At 44.3% G+C, this 23,200-nt stretch overlaps 1 protein-coding gene across 4 annotated transcripts in view; it reads right to left on the bottom strand.

Moving 5' to 3' along the window:
- LOC135386394 (collagen alpha-1(I) chain-like) overlaps positions 1 to 23,200 on the bottom strand; it is a 127,956-nt gene that overhangs the window by 17,520 nt on the left and 87,236 nt on the right. For all 4 annotated transcript variants that reach the window (XM_064616308.1, XM_064616309.1, XM_064616310.1 and 1 more), the window contains 9 exons: positions 22,367 to 22,528; positions 16,476 to 16,583; positions 16,362 to 16,415; positions 16,005 to 16,058; positions 15,884 to 15,937; positions 14,968 to 15,075; positions 2,533 to 2,748; positions 2,094 to 2,201; positions 1,913 to 2,020 (listed from right to left, as the gene is read on the bottom strand). In XM_064616308.1, coding sequence (XP_064472378.1) covers positions 1,913 to 2,020; positions 2,094 to 2,201; positions 2,533 to 2,748; positions 14,968 to 15,075; positions 15,884 to 15,937; positions 16,005 to 16,058; positions 16,362 to 16,415; positions 16,476 to 16,583; positions 22,367 to 22,528 — 972 coding nt within the window. The remainder of the gene's footprint in view (positions 1 to 1,912; positions 2,021 to 2,093; positions 2,202 to 2,532; positions 2,749 to 14,967; positions 15,076 to 15,883; positions 15,938 to 16,004; positions 16,059 to 16,361; positions 16,416 to 16,475; positions 16,584 to 22,366; positions 22,529 to 23,200) is intronic.

Genomic DNA, 23,200 nt, shown 5'->3' with positions numbered 1-23,200 from the left:
ACTCATCTTCTTTCTCCCTGTCTTGAGCGGCTTTTTGGCAACTTCCCTGACAATCCCCTACCTTTTCCAGTTGCATCGAAATCTCCTGACAATTCCCAGTTTTCCAGGATGATAGAAACCATGTACAGTCGCCTACCGATTTTTCGGACATGCTCGATTATTCGGACTCGTTCGCGGAACGGCCGCGGGTCCCATAGAGATGATGTATAAGAACGTCCAAAATTTCGGACGTCGTGCAGCTCCGTCGCTCGATATTTCGGACTCTGTTTGCCCAACCCGCGAATTTCTCTCATGGGGTGACGGAAAACATTGGTATCATCTGAAATTCGTATCAAAAGAAATCAACCAACTAGAATATTGAAGAAAAAAAATAGGCAGTGATGATTGTTGATTTTCCATTCCTCTGAGTAGAAGAGGTCTGCCGTAGCGCTTTTGCGTCTTCGTTTTTGGACAACGGCCCAGCACGTGCTGTCCGCCCGCGAGTCGCGCGACAGCTCTGTAAAGCGAGCTTCACCTAAAGCACGCATGCGTTAGGTGAAGCCGACTTGCGGACTTGATGACGGCGGTGCCTCTGTCAGACTTACAGTGACGAAATGTCGCTGCGGGAAATAGAAGCTGATGTTATCAGGCAGAGCTGGAAGCGCGTTAGGAAAGCATCGACAAATTTTTCCAGCCTACTAGGGCTTAGTAAAGTTTATTTTGAAGCAAAATTCGTTTCTTCGAACTGCTCGATTATTCGGACTCTTGCGCGATCCCCGCCGAGTCCGAAAAATCGGACGGCGACTGTAAATACGAGGGGCGTTCAAGTCAAACCGGGACTTTCTGTCTCCTGAGTGTACAAATAGCTTGCGCTACTTCTTTTTCGTCATTCACCACGCGGTGGTCCAAAGTTTGTGCAAAACAGAAGGCACGTGCTGGACAAGATGGCCGACAACGAGGTGAGCGCGCACATCGAACAGCGAATTGTCATGAAGTTTCTCGTGAATGAAGGCGTAAAGTCATCTGAAATTCACAGAAGACTTCAGGCTCAGTATGGCCACGATACACTTAGCCGCACCAAAGCGTTTGAGTGGTGCAAACGGTTCCGAGACGGCCGTACATCAGTGCAGGACGACCACGCCCGAGGCGGATCAGAGCCCAGTGTCAGAGTACCTGAGAACATCCAACTTGTGGAGCGCCTGATCCTCAATGACCAACGGATCACACGTCCCGATATCAATAGTGCATATAGTGCGATCAATAGTGCATAATACTGCCAGGTTCTCAGGGATGTGCATAAGGCGCTGAAGCAAAAGCGGCCGGGCCTCATCACCAAAAGGAGTCCTCCTCCTACAGGACAATGCACGCCCGCATACCGCGCATCTCACGACATGCACCTTACAGGAACTTGGCTGGGAGTTGCTGCCACATCCCCCTTACAGTCCAAACCTCGCCCCCAGCGATTTCCATCTCTTCGGGTCACTGAAGGCCCGCCGCCACTTCAGCTGCGACGATGAGGTCAACAATGCAGCCCGATCATGGCTGCTACGCGCCGGTAAGGATTTCTACGCTCCTATCATGCAAGCCCTCTTGAAACGCAGGGACAAGTGCGTTAGTGAAGCTGGAGATTACGTTGGAAAATAAAACTAATTTCTCGCCTATAAGTTCATTTTACTTTTGCGAAAACTGAAAAGTCCTGGTTTGACTTGAACACCCTTCGTATATCAGCACCTTCTGGAGCATGCTTTCAGATGCATGTTTCAAGTGGAAATCGCTGACTAGTGTGGCGAATACAGGTGACTTAGAGCACTCTCGCTTTTCCACTGTTGGGCGATTTCTTTATTCAAAACTGATTTGGCCTAATCACTCTACCATTACGAAAAGAGTTGTTTTACCAACCAGCCCATCTAAATATCCGCACACATTTGCTCACCTGTAGGCCTTGTATTCCCGGTGGGCCTGGCTGTCCAGGAACTCCAACAGGGCCTTTGTCACCAGGTCGTCCCATAATTCCCGGAGGTCCGTGTTTACCCGGATGACCCTGCAATATCAGAGAAGGTGCTTTCACAATATCAATCAGAGAAGGTGCTTTCACAAGGTAGTATATTACCTACCGGGGGTCCCTGGTCACCTGGGACACCGGGCGCACCCGGTGCTCCAACAGGGCCCTGAGAACCAGGCTGGCCATCGTTTCCTCGCTTGCCTTCCTGGCCTCTCTCTCCCTGTAATAAGGGCATGCTGCTGAGTTATTTATTTACTACATACTCTATATAAAGTACTTTTAGCCTATGCATGAAGCTTTTTGGGAAATTCATCACTGTGGTCCCACATCAGTTTCAGTTTCTAGGGTCGACTGTCTCAATAGCTCAGTAAAAGCTCGTTAATTCACGCCTGGTTAATTCCTGGATAATTCAAACAACCATGATAAAGTTTTGTTTAGCACGTCTGATTAGAGTGAAGTCCACTTTATCTTGATACAATCAAGATGGGCCTGGTTTTAAAATTGTTTATTCCCCTGCCACTCAAACAAAGCACAGTGAAAAAAAATTCTACCTGAGGTCCTCTTTGTCCAGCAGGTCCAGGAGGCCCCTGAAGACCAGGTAATCCAGGAATGCCTCGTTCTCCAGGGGGGCCAGGAGGACCAGAAGGTCCCGGTAATCCACTGGGGCCCTCCGAACCAGACTCTCCCTTGGGACCGGGAAGGCCAGGAAGTCCCTGGTTTCCTATCGGTCCTGGTGCTCCTACTTTACCAGTGTCTCCTGGAGAGCCCTACAGACATCCATTTTTGTTTTACGCTTTTTTCAAAGCACGGGAACTGCATCAATGTGATTATACACATTTGCATAAGGCTGCTTAGAAAGTTCTAGCACCATTTGCAACATCAATAAAATGTTGTAAATACACAAGGTATTTTCTTACATTAATGCACATCTTAATTGGACACGCGAAGCAGAAGAAACATGAGACTATGCAAATAAGTGAGCATCAAACACATCACTGCTCCATGTAGTTTGGCTTTCATCCTATGCAAAACAAATTTAGACACTTCTGAATACCCACAAATACAGGCAATCCGAGATTTACGAATTCCTTCATAAACAGTACCTTCCTTCCTAAAAAAACAAAACACCTTCCTTCGTTTTCCCCCTTAGTTTATGAACTGTCGATTTCCGAACAGTGAATGGATGTTTAATGAATGAACCTTGAAGGCCCTGCATTTTCGCCTCCTGTGATCTCTAATATCGAGGTTCCCCAAGGATCAATATTGGGTCCTCTTGCATTTTTGATACGTATACGTAAATGACCTTCCTAAATTCATCGAATATTCTCTCACAGTACACCAAATATTGTGTTTTAAATTTATGTCACTATTTTTAAAACATTTTTGTAGTGGTCGTGAAATGCAAGTTTAACAGCAGCCCTTGGACAAGACTATGTGTTCATTTTGAGGGCCAAAGTGGCTATTTGAGAGCAGGAATGGAGGTAGTTCTAATACATTCCAAAGGATTATGAGCTGGTTTCTAGGAACATAACCCACACAGCGACCAGTTTTCAACCAGTGAAAGTGGGGCACTCTTTGGGAGTACCATGGGGGTCACTTGTCCTGTGGCCAGCAAAAGCGAAAGGTGTAGTGAAAGTGGTGGTGCCGGTTCTCCTATGAGTGCAGGTTGGTACATTCAGTGTGTGGACGATAGTGTAACAGAAGTTGGAGGATTGATGAAGAAGGGCAGAGTACTGTAGGGGGAGTCAAGTTGTGCAATGTATGATGTCCCTGTGTGAGGAAAGTCAAAAGCGATTTATGTGTCTACGAGGGAGGTAGGAGGAACCCCCATTGAAGAAGGGAATGGTTGGACCGTGGCCGAGGACTCCCATATCCACCACAGCTCAGTCTCTTTGAAAAGAGTTGACTGTTTTGTATACTGTGACTTACTGTGGCCATGTAGCCTAACTAACTTTACAGAAATTAGTAGCCTGTGTGCAGATTTGTGTCGTACTTCAGATATGTGGTTTTAACGTATTGGAATTATCGCTTATGTTTTTTGTTGTGATTTTGGAAGGAAGTATGTAATCTGACCAAGTGTAGTAATACTGTAGTAAACTGACTTGTTCGTTGTTCAAACCAGGAGTCCCTCGTTCACCATCCGTCCTCTATACACCCGCCCCAATTTGCATGCTGTGTGATATATTCTAAAGTGTTTCTTTATGCTGACGACACTTTCCTTATTACTTATTATTAATTGATAGGTGCAACCTTAAAACGTCCAATTTAACTGAGAACAAAATGTTTTTTATGGTATCTCACTCACCGAAATGTGTAAACTCTTCATTAAAAAGTGTAAGAAAGCGAGCTGTTTTGCAGTCCATGATAAAAGCATTAAAAACCCAGTGCAGGGGAACATTAAAAGAGGCGACGCAACACATCACAGTGATGTGTTGTGTTGTGTATCTCTTTTTATGGTACGCTGCAGTGGGCTTTTAACGTTTTTAGTTGATTATAGGAGCACAGAAAAAGCCATCTAAACATTTTTCAGTTATGAACGTTCTGTGAAACCAGGGAATTTGACTTGATGATTAACACACAAATTTTCTCTGTACGTAATATTTTTCATAGAAATAAACACACTCGAGCATTGCCGCACGTGTTTCCGCTCAACTTGCTCCGCAGGGTCAAACAAAAAGCAGGAGAAAACATCGTGGTGGTGTCATTAGTTGTGTGTTAGTGTCAGGGAAGTTGCCAAACATTGGTGGTGTCATTATGGTTCAAAGAGAAGACGGATGACGACAGGAAGGCTAATAACAAGGCCCTCATATTTCTTTTCTTTGTGGTGGAGGAAACCTATCTGGACGACATCGGAGCGTGTTCATCTACAAAAGAGGCGTGGGAAATCCTGCATGGGATACATACAAAGGATGGACCACTGCATATCTTGCGGCTCTTACGCGATTTTGTGAACATGAAGAAAAAGCATGGAGAACCTATGGTGGGGTACTTGAGCCGGTGAACTGATCTTCACAGAAAACTGTCCACAGGAGGTTACGGATTAACAGATAAAGAAGTTGCTTTGGTCATGCGTATAGGTTTACTGGAAGCCTACGAACCACTTATTTTGAAGCTTGAACAAGACGAAGCCACTCTTACGACGAGAGAAGCTAAAGCAAGACTATTGGTTGAAGAGAACCGGAAACAACGGTGCGACGAAGAACAGGTGGCAGATCCTGATGGTGATGCAAAGGCTTTTGCGACCAAGGGCATGTTCAAGAAGTACAGTCAGAGGAAAGATGACAATCAAAAAGCCTTGGAGAAAGGAAGTGACAACAAGATGTCCAGAGGAGCTCCTGAGTCAACAAAATGACGTGCGAGATGTTTTGCATGTGGGAGGTTTGGTCACACCGCAAGAAACTGCGAAGCAGATGATGCTGACGACAGGAATCAACCTCCGAAGCGAGACGGTACATCGCAGGCGAAGGAAGTGACTCATAAGGCGTTATGTGCGAAGAAAACGGGCAAAGAGAGAAGGCACATTTGGCATTTGGACAGCGGCGCAACTACAGCTTTTCCCGCCGTTATTAATCCTCTTGTCGTACATTTTAATCCTTACCATGGCATTTAATCCTTTTGTCATCCGAATTAACCCTGCTTTCATTAATTTTAATCCTCATTTCACATAATTTAATCCATTTCTCATGCAATTTAATCCACGTGACTATGTGTGGGCTGCATGACTTTTTTTGTATTTTGGGACAATTCCCAAGTCTACGGGTATTGCACATGTTTTTCATTATTAATGTGGGTTTCTGCACCATAATGGGATACTGTGGGACTGTCAATCTGGATTATGGTATTGTGGGCCTATTGCAATGTCTACGAGTTTTACCCATGGTTTTCATTAAAAACGTGGGTTTCTGCATTGTAATTGGATACTGTGGGACTGTGTATATGAATTACCATATTGTGGGACTATTCCCATGTGTACGGGTATTACCCATGCTTTTCATTAGATATGCGGGTTTCTGCACTGTAATGGGATAAAGTGGGACTGTTGATCTTGATTACGATATCCTGGGTCTATAGGGCGTCTACGGGTATTCCGCATGCTTTTCATTAAATATACGGGTTTCTGCACAGTAATGAGATATGTGGGACTGCCAATCGCAATTACAATATTGTGGGACTATTTCCATATCTACGGGTATTACCCATGCCTTTCATTCAAAATGCGGGTTTCTGCACTCCAATGCAATACTGTGGGACTGTCAACCTTGATTACGATATTGTGGCACTACTCCCATGTCTACGGGTATTACCCATGCTTGCCATTAAAAGTGCGGGTTTCTGCTCTGTAATAGGATACTGTGGGACCGTCTATCTAGATTACGATATACTGAGACTATATGCATGTATACGGATATTCCCCTCGCTTTCCATTAAAAACGCGGTTCCTTGCACTGTAATAGGATACTGCGGGTGCGTCAATCTGGATTACGATATTGTGGCACTATTTCCCTGTCTATAGTTATTACCCATGTTTTTTATTCAAAGTGCGGGATTTTGCAGTATAGCCGGGTACTGTGGGACTCTCTATCTGGTTTAGGATATTGTGGGACTATTCCCATGTGTGCGGGTATTACCCAAGCTTTTCATTAAATATGCTGGTTTTGCCCTGTATTGGGATACAGTGATCCAAATAGACAGTCCCACAGTATCCCTTATAGTGCAGAAACCCGCATTTTGAATGAAAGGCATGGGTAATACCCGTAGACATGAAAATAGTCCCACAATAACGTAGTCCAGAAACACTTTCCCACAGTATCCCATTAGAGTACAGAAACCCGCGTTTTTAATTAGAAGCATGGGTAATACCCATTGACATGGGAATAGTACCACAGTATCGTAATTGCGATTGACAGTCCCACAGTATCCCATTACTGTGCAGAAACCTGCATGTTTAATGAAAAGCATGCGGAATACCCGTAGACGCCCTTATAGACCCAAGATATCGTAGTCAAGATTGACAGTACCACAGTATCCCACTACAATGCAGAAACCCGCATATCTAATGAAAAGCATGGGTGATACCCGCACACATGGAAATAGTCCCACAATACCATAATCCAGATTGGCAGTCCCGGAGTACCGATTACAGTGCAGAGACCCGCGTTTCTACTGAAAACCATGGGTAAAACTCGTAGACATGGGAATAGTCCCACAATACCATAATCCAGATTGACAGTCCCACAGTGACTGCGTAGCGTGTACTGCGCGTCCTAGCCAGATTCTAATAGGAGTTCTAACAGTTAATGTGTTCCATCTTGCTCACTATTCTTCCACCAAAATTCTAGTCTCTTTTTCGTTCTGACTATATATTCGTCGGTTCCAAAACCGAGTGTTTCAGAGAGGGAGTCTGTCGCCGCTTCGGGGGAGATTAGGGGGCACCACAAGACAATATGCTCAATTGTTTCAGTGTTCACTCCACGGATGGCGCAGACTGTCGTTGTCGGCTTCCTGGAGTCTGGACTCTGTTGGCTTCTGAGCTCTTATCCTCTGCCACCACTCCCTGGTACTACGGAGTACTCCAGATGGATTCCATGGATTCCAACAGTATGAACAAAAGCTAAGAGGAAGAGTACAAAGAGCAATTGGATATCTGAATAGGACGGCACGATGGAGCTTTAACTACACACTAGTGGTACGGGAAGTTTGGAAAACTGTCGTGGTGCCCACAATAACGTATGCTAATGCAGTACTGTGCATATCTGCCAGTACCAGAGAATTTCTTGAACGGAAACAACGAGAAATTGGAAAAATGGCACTGAAAGGACACAGATCAACACCCAATGAAGCTGTAATAGGAGACCTTGGCCTCTCCACATTTGAAGCAAGGGAAACAAGTAGCAAAGCGACATTCGAAAACAGGCTGATGAACATGGAAGAGCACAGATGGCCAAGAATAATATACAAAATGATGTTGTTTGCGGGAATTTCTACTCGGTGGAATCTTAGAACGCGAAAATTAGAAGCTAAGTACAATATCCCTGTTATGCTCCTAGAAAGGGCATCACCAGGATTGTCGGACAAAGAAATTCGAGAACAAGTTGCAACAAGAGAAACAGATACATGGAGAACAAGCATGGAGAAAAAAAACGCATTGGAAATCTATAGGACGGAGAAGACACGTATAGCAAATGTCATTGGGCTCTACGATAACTCCCAGGAAAGCGGTAGACTGTTTGAGGCAAGGTGTGGAGTGCTGCACACAAGGGAGTGGAGGAGCAAGTTTGAGCCCATCGATGCTCACTGCCAGTTATGCAAGGAAGGACTTGTGGAGAACATATTGCATGTTGTACTGGACTCCGTCGCCCTGGGAGGTAAACGGACATGCCCTATAGAAGAAGCACTCGGCTTCTATGCGACCAGCGGAGAGGACGCAGAGGTGACAGCAACGAAACGCCGTTTGAGACGGTGGATGACACTGAACAGAGAGGAACGACAGAAACAGGAGCGCGCCAAGGAGAATACCCCAGTACAAACAGGACCCAGCTCAACGACAACAAACTACGAAATAGTACCGGGCAACGAAGGCAGTTGTAACCTACACATACGCGAAGTACCAAACAAAGTCAACGGAGAAGAGGCCAGCGCCACCACATGAACCGGAAGCCAAATATGAACCACAGAAAGACAGGGACGCAAATGAAAAGAAACATTGAAAATTGAAAGGGCATTGAAATTGAAATGCAGGAAACTTATTGGCATGTCCGCACAGTTCGCTGTTTGCTGGACCCTCGTTACAAAGAGGCCCGCCAGGGGTGCCCCTACCATCCATCCATCCATCCATCCAGATCGAGCCTCGAAAAGAAGGGAACTTCCAATTGAGTTATCGTAGAATTTCTCTTGCTGGATTTCATTTTTTCCTCCTTTATAAATCTGTGGGAGTTGCGGATTGGTGGCACCTAAGGCACTGTTGGCGGGTTGGAACGCATCGAAGGCACGAAAATTTACATTTTTAAATTTTGTCGCCTAGAAATTTTGGGCAATTTTTCCGGATACGAGAAAAAAACCCGAAGAAAACTTTTTTTTTCCCAAAAATTTCCGTGTTTTTTTTGGGGGGGGGCTTCGCCAATTTTTCTAGCTCTAGGCACAACTGACCACATGACGTCGGAAAGGACTAAGTTTCTCAGATTTTACTCGTACACTCCAGCAGTGGAAGCAGCAAACAAAGAAGTCATGCAAGTTCTTGGTAAAGATGAAGTAGAATTTGAGCTTCCAAAGAAGTACAACGGAACGTACCTCACACTTAAAGACGTTTTATATGTGGCAGACTTAGATGGCAATCTTCGGAAGAATTGAGGTGCTTAGATTTACTTTCATATTCAACGATGGAAAAGCAGAAGTACGAGAGAAAAATAACGAGCTGGTTCTAACAACAGTACAAACAGGAAGGTTATACAAAGTAGAAGAACTGCACTCAGCATCGAAGCTGTCTAAACTAAGGCACGCAGTGGACGCATCGTTGTTCCACCGTCGGCTAGGTCATCTACATCAGGATGCTGTACGCCAACTTTGCAGAGAAAGCCCATGCAGTGGAGAAGAAAGGTGCTCGATATGTACGCTACGTAAACTAAGGAGGAGCAGCTTTCCTTGTAGCGACGTCACGCAAAAGCACCGTTGGAGCTAATTCATTTCGTGGGAAGGATTACACCAATGTCAAAAGGAGGGTCAAACTACTCTAACTTTCATTGATGACTATTCGAGGTATACTGTCGTGTATCCAATAAAGACGAAGCATGAAACTCTAGAAAAATTTGACGAATACAGACGCATGGCTGAGAATATGCATAGTACTACCATCAAAGTTCTTCGCAGTGACAATGGTGGTGAGTACACAGGAAAAAGCTTCAACAGTTAGTTGGTCAAGCATGAAATACGGCATCAGCTGACAGTTGCTGGAACGCCACAACGAAACAGGGTTGCGGAAAGGATGAATCAGACGTTACTAGACATGACGAGATGCCTCTTGATCGAGTCAGGACTCACCAAAGCCTTTTGGACGGATGCTATTGTTACAGCAGCTCATATACCTATGACACAAGTGTCCGTCAAAAGCTGTAGGTGATCTGGCTCCAAAGCAAATATGGGTAGGAAGAGAACCCAACGCTGACTACCTCAGAGTCTACGGGTGCAAGGCTTGGGCTGTACAGAGCAAGCAGCGAAAAAGAACAAAGTTAGACCCCAAGGGGCAGTCGAATGTGCACTTGTTGGTTACCCTGAGGGAGTTTAGCGGTACAAGCCCCGGTCTGGAGAAATGACAGATTCTTCGTGAGCCAGGATGTCGTCTTCGACAAAAACAGTTTTCCATCCAAAACCAGAGAACGTGTCAATGAGGAATCCACAGCAGCGACTCAAAACACAGAAAACCGACGACGGAGTTGTATTTGTCAACCTTGAGGATGATGAATTACCAGCACCGCAAGCAGCAAGCAAGGGGAAGGTCAGAAGGAATCAGTACAAGTGCGACGAACCCTTGCGAGGTACAAATTGAAGAAAATAATGAAGACACACCGCAATCAGATTCAAACCATATTCCAAGACACTCAGAGCGACTAGCACCCAAGCCGCAACCGAATTACTGCTGCGTAGTCAAGCGCAGTGACTTTATACCAGATCCAACTACCGTCTATGCCCGATGAAAGCACCTGGAGGGACGCCATCCAGGAGGAGCTTAAGAGGAACGGTACATGGGAAGTAGTTCCGAGGCCAAAGGATCGACGCGTTGTGAAGTGCAAGTGGGTAATTCGAAAAAAATACAAGGAAAATGGAGATCTAGAAAGATACAAGGCTCGACGCATTGCTTGTGGATACTCCAAAGTTAAAGGAGTAGATTTCAACAAAACCTTCTCCCCAGTTATAAAATTGAAGTCGATTCGCATATTGCTGCATTAGCAGTCGAATGGGGATGGACTGTACACCAGGTTGATATAACCGCAGCTTACTTGAATGGTACATTAAAGGAAACCATATACATGGAACAACTGTCCCGTTCCACGAAGGGAAGAAGAACGACATTTGTCTTCTGAAGAAGCTAGAGTTTATATGGACTGTGCCAGTCAGGAAGAGAGTGGAATATGCGACTGAACAAATTTTTAAAGAGTGAGGGGCTATCGAGATCAAAAGCAGATCCGTGTGTCTATTTCAACATTGAAGAAGGCATTATTGTCAGGGTATATGTGGACGACATATTGATTCTTGTAAAGAATGACACAAAGTGCAAGGACCTCAAGGAGAGCATGAGGAACGTCTTTGAAGTCAAAGATCTTGGTGAGGCAAACTACATACTCTCAATGAGAATTCAATGTCACCAAGATGGGAAGACTGACTCTTGATCAAAAAGCCTACGCCAAAGAGATCGTGAACACCTTCGGGATGAAAGACGCAAAAGGAGCTTCATCGCCACTGGACCTAAGAATGAGGTTCTGGAAAACATCCAAAGAAGGGCGGACGACGAATGCGCTTTCTCATAAATACCGCCAAGCAGTTGGAGGAGTGTTGTACCTCGCCGGGGGTACAAGGCCAGACTTAGCGTTCTCTGCGGCCTATATGAGTCGGTTCAACGAGAACCCAGCTGAAGAACACTGGAATGGCGTGAAACGTATTCTGCGCTACGTCAAACAAATGAAGGACTACTCATTAACGTTCCAGAGAACAGGAAATGGCATGAAGGCCTTTTCTGACTTAGACTGGGTAAGTGACTGCATGGACAGACCATCTTTTAACGGTTACGTGTTCACCATGGCTGGAGCAACTGTCTCCTGGAGCAGCAAGAAGCAGAGGTCAACCACTTTATCGACTGTAGAGGCAGAATCAATTGCAATGTGTCATGCACCCAAAGAAGTTCTATGGCTACAGCACTTTACTGAAGAGCTTGGAGCAAGGAAATTTATAAAAGAGCCTCATACTCTGTTCGTGGATAACCAGGGAGCAATTGCAGTCGTGACAAATCAAGTGACATCAGAGCAAAAAAAAACACAAAAAAAACAATTGAACTCCGTCATTTTTCCCTACGTGAAAAGATTGAAGAAGAAAAATTGCGACTGGAGTATGTAAAGACATCAGATAATCACGCTGACATCATGACGAAGGTCCCGAACGGAATGAGAGCTCTTCAGCTTTCTGAGCCAGTTAGGTCTTGGTTAGTTCACAGAACACTGGGTGACAGCACATTGAGGGGGAGTGTTAATAATATTGACAATGTGTCGTTTATGGGGGCAGCACATGTGTGTTTTACATCCTCATCTTTATCAGCTGAGTGCTGAAACAGCCGCGTGTCTCGTGACACTTGTTCTCATTCTCATTAAACCTGTGTGAGCTTTACTGTCAGTCACGTCTTGCTTGGTCCTTTTCACCATTGAGGTCCCACGTACACCCTAACAGAATCATGTAGCAGCTCATACCCAAGCAAGCAACTAACTACTCAGAAACGAGGTAACGGGATCATCGTGGATTGCCATATCATTCTCATATTTCACCCAAGGACTTTCATATGGTTAGCGTACACCAAGTTACAATGTATAACATTCAGTGTGCTGAACATTACTAACAGTGTTATAATAGGCATTACAAGGAGGAGAGGTTGATTCTTGAGTTACTGGAGATTAAGAAAAGAAGAAATTGTGTAATATCTGTGGCGCCTCTTTCTTCTCTCCTCAAATTTTTTGACCCAAGTAGTTTGGTTTGGAAATAAACGCTGCTGTGTCAGAGACTGTATTGTGTCATCCCATTTTTCATTCCTGCGTCTCGGGGGTTCCACTCAGTAAAACAATTCCAAGCTAGTCCAATTTCTTTTCATGATGTCAACGGATGAAAACAATGACAAAGGGGCAAAAGCTGGTGAGTACGCAAAGGCACTCAAGAAATTTGATGCCTATTTGCTTAGGCTCATGATCCTTGTTTTTGAAAGATTTGGAAGTGCAAATTCTGCTCTGCAGAAGAAGAGCCTACAGTTTAGTCATACCTGCGGTTACCAGCAGATACTGGTGCAGTTTTGCGGGTAAAATAGGCAGGTGTACCCGCACCCCCAAAACTAACCTTCTGTCATCTTAACTTACTCATCGAGAGAACATGAGAGAAAGGAGGATGAGTGAGAGAGAGTGGCTGGTTTGTCCATTCAGATGACACGGAATTGGAAGTTACTGGGGAGTGGTGTTATTAGTTAAGCTCAATTGGTAGAGTCCTGGACCGATAATCCAGAAGATGTGGGTTCGAGTCCTACAGCTGGCTAACCTTTTCAGTGACTTCCATCTTTCATCGTTACTCATCGATTTCGGTATTTCCAAGTTTTAATGGACAGAACCAAAAGTTAACTTTTTTGCTCATCCCATGGTCATCTGACCTTTCACCAGAGCACTTTTGTAGTTTGACACGGAACATCAAGCGAATCAGCATGCCCTCATTGAAATTATATCTGGCAACACACCAGCTGATCATCTCACAATATCGTGGCCAGATTTGACTACTATAGCTGTTACCATATCAGTCATGCACTAACCATCATTATGGATGTGTTTTGTTCCCTTTGTGGTTCATTTCGCAGTTTTGCTGTTTGCCCTGACGCTATGTGCTGCGGGAAAAGTGTAGGTTTACACTCCACGGGTGACACATCTGTGGGTGCAGTGTGGTAACGGGTACGAGTTGACTTACCCCCACTTAACTGAACTAAGATATATCAGACGCTCCATATTTTTTCTTCCTATAAATAAATATTATCATATTATAAAGCGTAAATTGCACAATTTTCCGCGGAAAGGAGTCAACGGCTGCTTGAAGCAGGAAACACTATTTTCTTGAATTATGTGGGTACAAAAAATATTTTATAAACTTCAGCATTACATGACATCTTGTGTTCTCCCCTGACATCGAATGCTCTTGTTGGCTACAATCATTTTATACCTGCTAAGAGATATTCTAGCATCTGCAAAGTTTATAGGAGTAGATATATTTTATCAGAATAGATGCTAAATTGAGAGCAAGTCCCTAATTCCCTTCCAAAACCCAATTACCATATTTACTCGCAAAATTTGCGCACCTCTCCCTACAAAAGTCGGAAAAGTGATGTGCAAATTGTGCAGGAATGTTCGTTACAATATTCACATGGTGCAAAATTTCAAAATTTGCATGTCATGTAGGCTCTTGGCGAAGCCGATATTGACGTTATCACTGCATTGCACAAGCGTGAAAGAAACACCCAAATACCACGCAACCGCCGACGGTAGGGAGGCAAAACGGCAGCCCACTACCGCTCATATACCAGTGAAATACGTCGAGATGCTGCTGGAAGGCGCCGCTAGTGCGCACTTGGTAACCGAAAGCACGCTATGTTCACAAACTTTGTCATGTTGTGCGTGTTGTGTGTGTGTAAGCTATGTCTAGCGTTTCTTTCTGTGTTTCGTAGTTCGAGTGACAGTATTGTCCATCACATCAGCGGACCATCACCCAAAAATGTGCGCAAATAAAACAAAAACACTGCAATATAACTTCAGTAGCACTCTGACAGCGTTGTGAAAAACAATCGCCACGGTCGATGAGACACGTGTGCCAGTTATATGTGCACGAAAACGCAGGTGAGCAAATTACGCAATTTTTTGTTTTCTTATCATTATTAATGATAAACTAAAAATTATGCGATGCGCAAGTCATGCGCTGGCGCAAAATATGCGAGCAAATATGTTGAAGGATCTGTGTACCTTGTAGCAGTTGGGAGCTTATTTGACGCTATTTTGCGTGAGTGTGCAATAGTTCTCCTGCGATGCTGCAGGTCGTAGTAACTGTCCACATTGTGCCAGTCGCATCCTTCGACCCAATCAGATTTCCACGGAATTTCGTGCCAAACGAAGGATTCCGCAATGAATTCCAGATTCCATGAAATTTTGCGGAATCGCGGAGAACTCGGGACCTTACTCTGTACACATAGTATTTTGAAAAGTGAGACTTACCTTGATGCCCACAGGTCCTGGAGGGCCTTGTTGCCCTGGATTTCCAGGCTCACCTGGCCTGCCAGGCTCTCCTGGCCTTCCTGGAGCTCCAACAAACCCAGTGTCTCCCTAGAAAGTACAAGACTCACTTATGGAGTAACAGATGATAACATCCCCAACAACACCGAATGTCCTCTGGATGCAAGAATAATGTCCTAACTGGAGATGGGACGAATTCAGAATTTCTCAAATCCGAATCTGAATCCGAGGAAGGTCCTGCGAATCCACGAATCTTTTGAATCCTTTCTTTAAAAAGAGTTTAGAAAGTCAGGGAAAAAAACTCTTCTACTGAAAAGTGTTTTGAAGCACAATTTGATACATTTGTCAAATAAAAAAACGAATTTCGGGAGGAGACATACCCACCCAGTCAGCACAAATTGTTGCAGTGGCATTGCACCAATATTGGCGTGCAATACTGATGTTATGTTGCTAATCACCGCTTTCGTTATGCTGCAATGATGTTATTGAAACAACATTGCAATACTGATGTGATATTGCAATGTTGGTACAACACTGCCAATGACCAGTTCCTTTACAGTGTAGCAACATTACAAAAGCAACACCGGTGGAGCACTACAGTCTTGATGATATAAGTGAACACAGTATGCTTCATATTCAGTAATCATCCTGGGCAGACTTCAGGGGAATGGTGCCGACATTCGTCTGGAAAGCCTACCGGGAAGCTCTGGGAAAACTGCAGACAGCACCCGTGTTCGAACCCGTGTTACCTCCCAGTCTTTGCACAGAAGACGAAAGAAATTGTTGTACCAGTGAGTTTCGTTATATCGAGGTTCGTCTGTAGTAGCATTTCAGACATATGGGATTCACTGGTTCTTCTCACATAATGCAATTTTTTTACTAATGCGAAGAGGCTGACCTTCATCCCCGTTTCTCCACGTGGACCTTTTGGGCCTGGAAGACCTTGTATACCCTGTTGTAAAGACAACAGAAAAAATATGCTCACGTTATGCTCATGCCATCCTTTGGGACATACATACCTGAGGACCAGTTTCTCCAGGGGCACCCTGGGGTCCAACATTTCCTTGCTCGCCCTATAGAAAAGAAAAAGAATAAGTGGTTACCCAAATCAATCAACCACATTCATCGCAAGTAGTGCCCTCGAGTGCCTAAAAATCTGTCAGCTGTGCAGTACCTGTTGAAAACAAATGCCTGAGCATTTCAAAAAGGAAACTACCTCATGGGGTTGTAAACTGATAAGCACAATAACGTACGTAACAGCTGTTGCCCCACCAATTTCGTTACAGCCACCGGGACAAAAGATTTGTTCTGAGCTCGGTGAGAGAAAGAAACAGGAGATACATGTGATCTTGCAAAATTGATGAGCTGCATGGTACCTTTAATCCAGGAGCACCTTGAGATCCTTTTGGTCCAGCGGACCCTGGAGCCCCCTGTGAATGACAATAACAATCAGAAAGTGTGTACTAATCAATTAACATTTTGTTGCTGACCACAGGGCCTGGGAAACCTGGAGGTCCTTGAGATCCCATTAAACCTCGGTCGCCCTGGGCACCAGGGGCTCCGGGAGGTCCCACAGGTCCAGGAGCTCCGTGTTCACCCTAAGCAAAAATTTTTTGTTAATGCTCACAACTGGGTCATACCTATGCCTTGGTAAAATTCAGAAAAGATGATGATTAGTGAGCAAACACAGTTGAGACAAATCAGGAGCACATGTGTTTTCCTCATAGCTGCAGCTGGGCTACACACTGACAATTACGCTCCATAATTTCTTAAGAGGGGATACGACCTCCGGTGGCCCCATGTATTCTCTATGGGCGAAACAATGCGATCTTTTGCAGCTAATACTGAACCGATTTGGACCAAAATGGCCTTGTTCGATAGATTTTCGAATTTCAAACAATTCGCATTGGACACATTTGCAATTTTTTTTGCAGAAGTTTTTAAAAACCTTACGAAAGCTGCAAAAAATTTATAAGTTCGGTCTCTCGCTTTTGGAAGTTCGTAGCTCGGTTACTGTAGCACATATGTGAAATGCAATCAGTAGCATTTACGCGGAATTCTTTCTTGAATATTTACGTGTCCATTTCATGTATGTCCATGCCTCCAGTTGTTCACAATATTGAAAAAACTTAAGGTATGTACGGCTCCGTGAACTGCCCCGTCTTGCCATCGTACAGTAGCGCCACATTGCCGGTCACAAGAGAACTTCATATCGTTCCGCGGAATGCAGTCACTGTTCTGGCACCCTATCCCAGAAGGGGTTTCCCCGGCAGCGGAAGCGCCAAATTGAGGTCGTGAAACCTGTCTGGAGAGATCCACGTTGGGTAGGTCGTTGCAAAATAATGGGAAGGCCTTGAGAATAGGGAGAATAGGCGGCATACACCAGGAAAACTTTGCTACAGAGCCTGCTAATGGACTTACACGATATTCGTCTCGCATCGCATGCACGTAAAAAGAACGGTAGGGTTGGGGGAGGTGAGGCTCTAGTGAGGCCCAGTGAGACCGAGTGGTGTATCATTCGCTCTCCCGATGTGTTGAAATTGAAAGACAGTTTTCGTTTTTTTTTTTTTTTTAATGCGGTAATATCAAACAGTCGAAGACTGGATTATGGAAAGGCCGAAAAATTAAGAGAGAGAGAAATACATGATGACGATGATATAAACGATGAAAAATAAGGAATTCCAAGAGGATGTCTGCGAAATAAATAATTTAAGAATAAAACGTTGAAAAAGAATCCACATAGAAATTCACTTTTTAAACTAAATTTTTCAAAAGAAGCTCTTTCTCTATACACAGCTGTAAGATCGTAAGATCAACCCCAGTACACGAGGGATTGTGCCAAAAAGTGGCATGCGCTGGACAAGGTCATATAAAGTTATTTTAAATACATAAAAAGCATTTAGCACATTAATTCCCAATACCTGTCCTGAGCACAGCGTTGTGGAACTAGCAGATGTAACTTTTCGAATATATATTTTTCATTTCTTGGTGGTTTCTGGCTTTCGATAGTTTGGTCTTCCGAGTTTTCGGCCTCTTTAGTTTTCAGCCTACAGAGTGAAGTAGTCACACACACAAACATGTCGTTAGATTAATGTCTTAGATCAATATCTCATCAGTGCTGGTAAGTGTCCCAGGCTCGGGCGGGTCCAGGAAAAAATGTTCCCCAAAAAATATCCCCGCAAGAAATGTCCCCGGAAAAAATGTTCCCTGAAGAAACGTGCCCTGGAAAAAATGTCACCTGCAGCAGTAATTTTTTTACACTCCTATGAGTGTAAACTGAGTGTTCGATAACTCACACCCTTATGAGTGTAAATGCTACACCCCAATGATGGGTGTAACAGGGGTGCCACATATTACACCCTTATTGGGTGTATTGACCAAAAAAATGGCAGGTTCTGAAAAAAAAGGCTTGCTCCCAAAATTCACGGAACACTAGTGGCACTGATGTACTGCAACCTGCATTTGCAAGTCTGAGCGTCTTAGCTGCCTAGACTCTTAGGGACAGTTTACAAAAAGAAAGTGCATGGTGGGTGATTGCCAGTGAATGACTTGTACCACCCACTCAATGAATTTTAGAGGAGATTTGGCAACCCGAATGTGATTGTCGTCGTGTGCAATAAACACATGCAATAACACATTCATCTCTACTCTTACTTTTTGTTTTCCGCCTAAGTGATCGAAAGTACGTTATCTAAAGCGGAGTTGAGTGAAATGATTTATTCCCTGTATTAATACTCAACAAGTCTATCCTACTACTACTAAACTAAAACTGGGTGTCCGCCCATTTCATCGAACGTCGTTTGGTCGAATGCCGTTTGATCGACGCCATTTGTTGGAAAGACGTTTGCTGGAAAGGAGTTTGTTGGAAAGGAGTTCAAAGCTCCGTGGAGTTCGTCGTACGCACCTGTTTTTCTGTAACTTTTGATTCGAGCATACGGTGCCCCCGGAAAAATTGTTCCCGGAAAAAATGTTCCCTGGAAGAAATGTCCCCGGAAAAAATGTCCCCTGAGGAAAATTCACTTTTTTTACGCGTGGACTGGTTGACTTCGGACGTTGATTTTTTACTAGGACAGTGTGAACCTTTGGATTTTTGAGCACCAAAGCGAGTATAATCATATATCCTATTCCATTTCCGAATCAAATATGGAATTCAATGTTCGAGTTCCAAGTCGAATTTATGCTTCTACAAAAGCGAATATATTTGAATAGTCCCGAAGCTGCACATGTAAGGCCGGCATCTCCTTTTTGTGTGAATAAACATATACCCCCCCCACCCCCGGCACTTGTAGGGAAAAAAGAGTAAGCGCTATATATACATATACCGTACATGTTTGTATTGCAATATATGTTGTATATGTATCCAATTACGGTTATGCAACGAGTCGCTTAATTTATTCGTATTAAATTCCATTTTAAAATGACTACTCACACATAGCATTTCTTTGCCTAGGGAGTCGCTGTGGGTCAGTTTTGGTGAATTTACTTCGTTGTGTCTTGCAACAAAGCGGCCTGTACAGTCATGGGGCTCCGGAGATGTGACACCACTAGACATATTGAAATACATTTTTGCCTGTCAATTTTGTTGTCCCCTCACATTTTATTTTCCTTTTTACACATCACCCTGCACGTCGATCTGCGCTCTTCTAAAACAGAACTTGACATGCTCCTGCGCATTCCGAATGACATCTTCTCGCCTGATTTGTTGAAACTGGACGGCGTACTACTTTGTGTGACACTTCACATTTGTGCTAATTAGCAGAGAAAATGTTTTTCCGTGTTAGCGCCGCGAAGCAACTGTTGCTGTACGCGGTGTACAGGCGTGGACAGAGGACAGCAGGAGGGAGGGTGACAGGGGGCTAGTATGCGTCCTGGGCAGACTTCAGGGCTAAGTGTGTCGATATTCGTCAGAAAAGTCCGACGGAAAACCCAGGGAAAACCTCAGAGAGCACACCTGGTGACAGGATTCGAACCCGTGTCACCTCCCAGTCTCGATGTGAAAGGCGATCATCCAAACCGCTACTCCACGCGAGCTGGTACAGAAAAAAGTACGTCCCGCTCTTATGTTGATGAAGAAAAATACTAGGGAGACGTTAATTCCCTCAAACCTGACAGGATAGCTGTGTCATCAGGCCTAAAATCTAGTCTCAAAATCCCGGCGTTCTGATTGCACATCAGTCAGTACGACGTCACGCAGGATATACTTCTTAGTACAAGAAGAAAGAAACAAAATAAGAATATCCCAGCCAAGTGTGCACGTTGTATCAACGAACGTGACAATTGACTGCAGTGTATTCGCTACTAGAAATCGTAAGTGAAAGTAGGTCGAGCTTTCCAAGTAAAAACACTTAGTAAGTGGTTAGGAATTTTAGAATTTATTTTTAGCCCAAGGACTCCAAGACCTGCAATATCGCAACCGGGGATTTCGCAAAAATTCCACGCGTACCAAAAGTGGGTGTTTCTCGAGGGGACATTTTTTCCAGGGGACATTTCTTCCGGGAACATTTTTTCCGGGGACATTTCTTCCGAGGACATTTTTTCCGGGAACATTTTTTCCGGTTCCCGCAGCCGACAGTCTGTGCTTCTTCTGGGCACCCTTCTCATTGCTGGCGGCAAATTTAAAGGGAAAGTTCTGAAATGGGATATCCATATGTGTGCGAAAGCCACTCGAAGTCTGTGGATACTAAGAAGGAAATTTCGTCATGGCACAACAAAACATATTAAATTAACAGCATATAAAGCATTAGTCCCGAGTGGCTCGGGACTAACATCTTTATTTTTTCTTTTAGAAATCAATCAATCAAAACATTAGTTCCACCTTATTTAGAGTATGCATCTGCAGTCTTGGATCTCTGCACATCCATGCTATCCGAGAAAAAACAAAGAAAGAAGACAAAATGCAAAGGTCTGCTGCACGGCTTATCTTGTCTAGGTTTCGAAGGACTTATTCGGCTAATGTTTGTAGCGACAAATAAATTTAGATTCACTTGCACACAGACGCAAAGTAAATACACTAAAACAGAATAGTCAGTTAAATACAAACATTCCCTCATAAATACAAAATGCGTCCGCAAAATGTTCTAGTGTGAGAACTCAGCGCCAAAGAAAAATCAGCAGGTGAATATAAATAAGCGAGGGCCAACGAAATATAACATTTGGATTCCGCGCTGTGTCCAGAAAGTCAGACAAGCTAAGATAGCATAACACCAAGAAGTCACCAGATGCAGTCCACAAAGGGACAAAAGGGAAGAATTGGCTTTCGTCGGGACCTCCTTCTTTCTTTCCTTCTTTTTCTGTAGCTGAGTTGACCTTGGCAACCCAAACATGACGTGAGATCCCTGCGTCTCAATAGTCAAGGAGGTCACACGTATTTATGGGAATACACAATCCTGCGGAGCAGTGAGTTATTTGTACTAAGGGTAATGGTTACAGCTTCCTCCAGGCTGAGACCCATATGTTCGTGTGGCGCCATCTACACGCGAAAAAATTGTGAATCGGAGATGCCGCCTCACTCGTATCCCCTCTTAATGATTACACAGTGTGTGCAGATAAGATACACCCATGTCTCTATATGTAAAGCATTGTGGATATGCTCTATCTGCAAACCACTTGTTTCGTAGGGTTATACCTGGTTATTTTCTTACTGTGCCTCGTAGAACTAAGACAACGATGGTGAACATTCAGCATTTTCTCTGTCTGTCTCCGCCCTAGTTCTAGTTTGCACTGATATCTAACATGCTCAAGTATGATTAGAACCAAAAGTTTTAGGGATAAATACGTTCCTTCCCTGAATCTGCACCCCAAATTGTAGGTGGCCTTTTTATAGGTGAAACCCAATTTTTATCTAGCAAACTGCCCTCACCGAAACGTCTGTAGGAATGTACACTATAGTCAGTGACAATTTAAGTCCTACAATTGGGACAGCCCACTCATACGTGGAAGGCTCCTGCGATTGGACAGCCTTGGACGATTGGAGCCTTTGCACAACACCCCCGCTTCGCAATGTAGAGCCGGCTCTCTCCCTCCCCCCACAATCCCCACTTAGCCACGCTGCACTACATTCACGCGCTGAGTGATTCTTGCGTGGGGACAGGGTGAGGTGTATGACTTATGTTGTCACTTTCTATAGCTTGTTGGCAGCAAACGCAATTACATCACTGGCAAAGTTCGTGTGAATAATAAGGCCCGATTTTTCCCCAATTTTATTATGCTGGAAGCTTTTCCACTCGAATTTGCATGAAATTAGAGCACATGTTGATTTCCCAAATTTTTATCCCCCTGAATTGTGAAAGAAATATTTACTGAAAACTTCAGGCTCTAAGCATGACCAACTGTCCCACTTTTCACTCTTAGAAGGTAGGAAGAAGGTAGGGTAGAAGCTCACCTTCTCGCCATGTTCACCAGGGGGACCCTGAGGACCCACATTTCCCTGAGGTCCTTGCTCACCAGGACGACCCATGGGACCCTCAGGTCCTGGAGGTCCGTGGTCACCTCTGCTGCCTTTGGGGCCTGGTGCTCCAGCATCTCCCCTTCGACCTGGAAGACCCTAAGACAAAACAACTTTCAAGTACAAGACCTAAAAACAATCACTGAAATTTTTCTCGACTGTACAGGTGCACATTACTTAGTATATGCGGTGGCTCGGAACAAAAGTAAAGCTTCATACTCATTGCAAACAAATTGATTCGCAAATTTCCATGCATATAGTAGATCAAGATTATGGCCCCAGATTGCGGATCAAAAATTTGCGACAAGGTTGAGGCCAAAGTTGAGGGTCTAGAATCCAGTCTGCATGCTCCAGTTTTCTGGTGTGGGTTCCCAGACTTGAAACAAATCAGGGTCAGCCCGGGCCAGTGCTGTCTGCTGCAGCACCCAACGGGCCCCACTTTGAATCCCACTTTGAATGCTAGCTTCTGCTTCACGTGTCAACCAATTTGCTTCACAAATTCCCGCTACGACCCGCCCCCATCTCGTGCATGCGTTGTCATCTTTTCTTATTTATTTGTTTTAATGGCCAGTTAGAACTCCCCGTGCCAATACCTGCAACCTTGCAAAAACACTAACAGTGACACCATTATAGATGTCTACTGATGAATTACAAGTCCTTTGTAAAGGGCTAGCATTCTGTCCCATGCTCAGTTCTCTTAAGGATTATGAAATCCACAAGGGCATATCAGAGTTTGCAAGATGACTACACCCTGTTTCACTGACACAACAG

This window comes from Ornithodoros turicata, chromosome 2 (genome assembly GCF_037126465.1).
Source record: "Ornithodoros turicata isolate Travis chromosome 2, ASM3712646v1, whole genome shotgun sequence".
NCBI lineage: Eukaryota > Metazoa > Arthropoda > Arachnida > Ixodida > Argasidae > Ornithodoros > Ornithodoros turicata.
The sequence above is the reverse complement of the archived record's forward strand: the minus strand, read 5'-3'. Positions and strand labels throughout refer to the sequence as shown.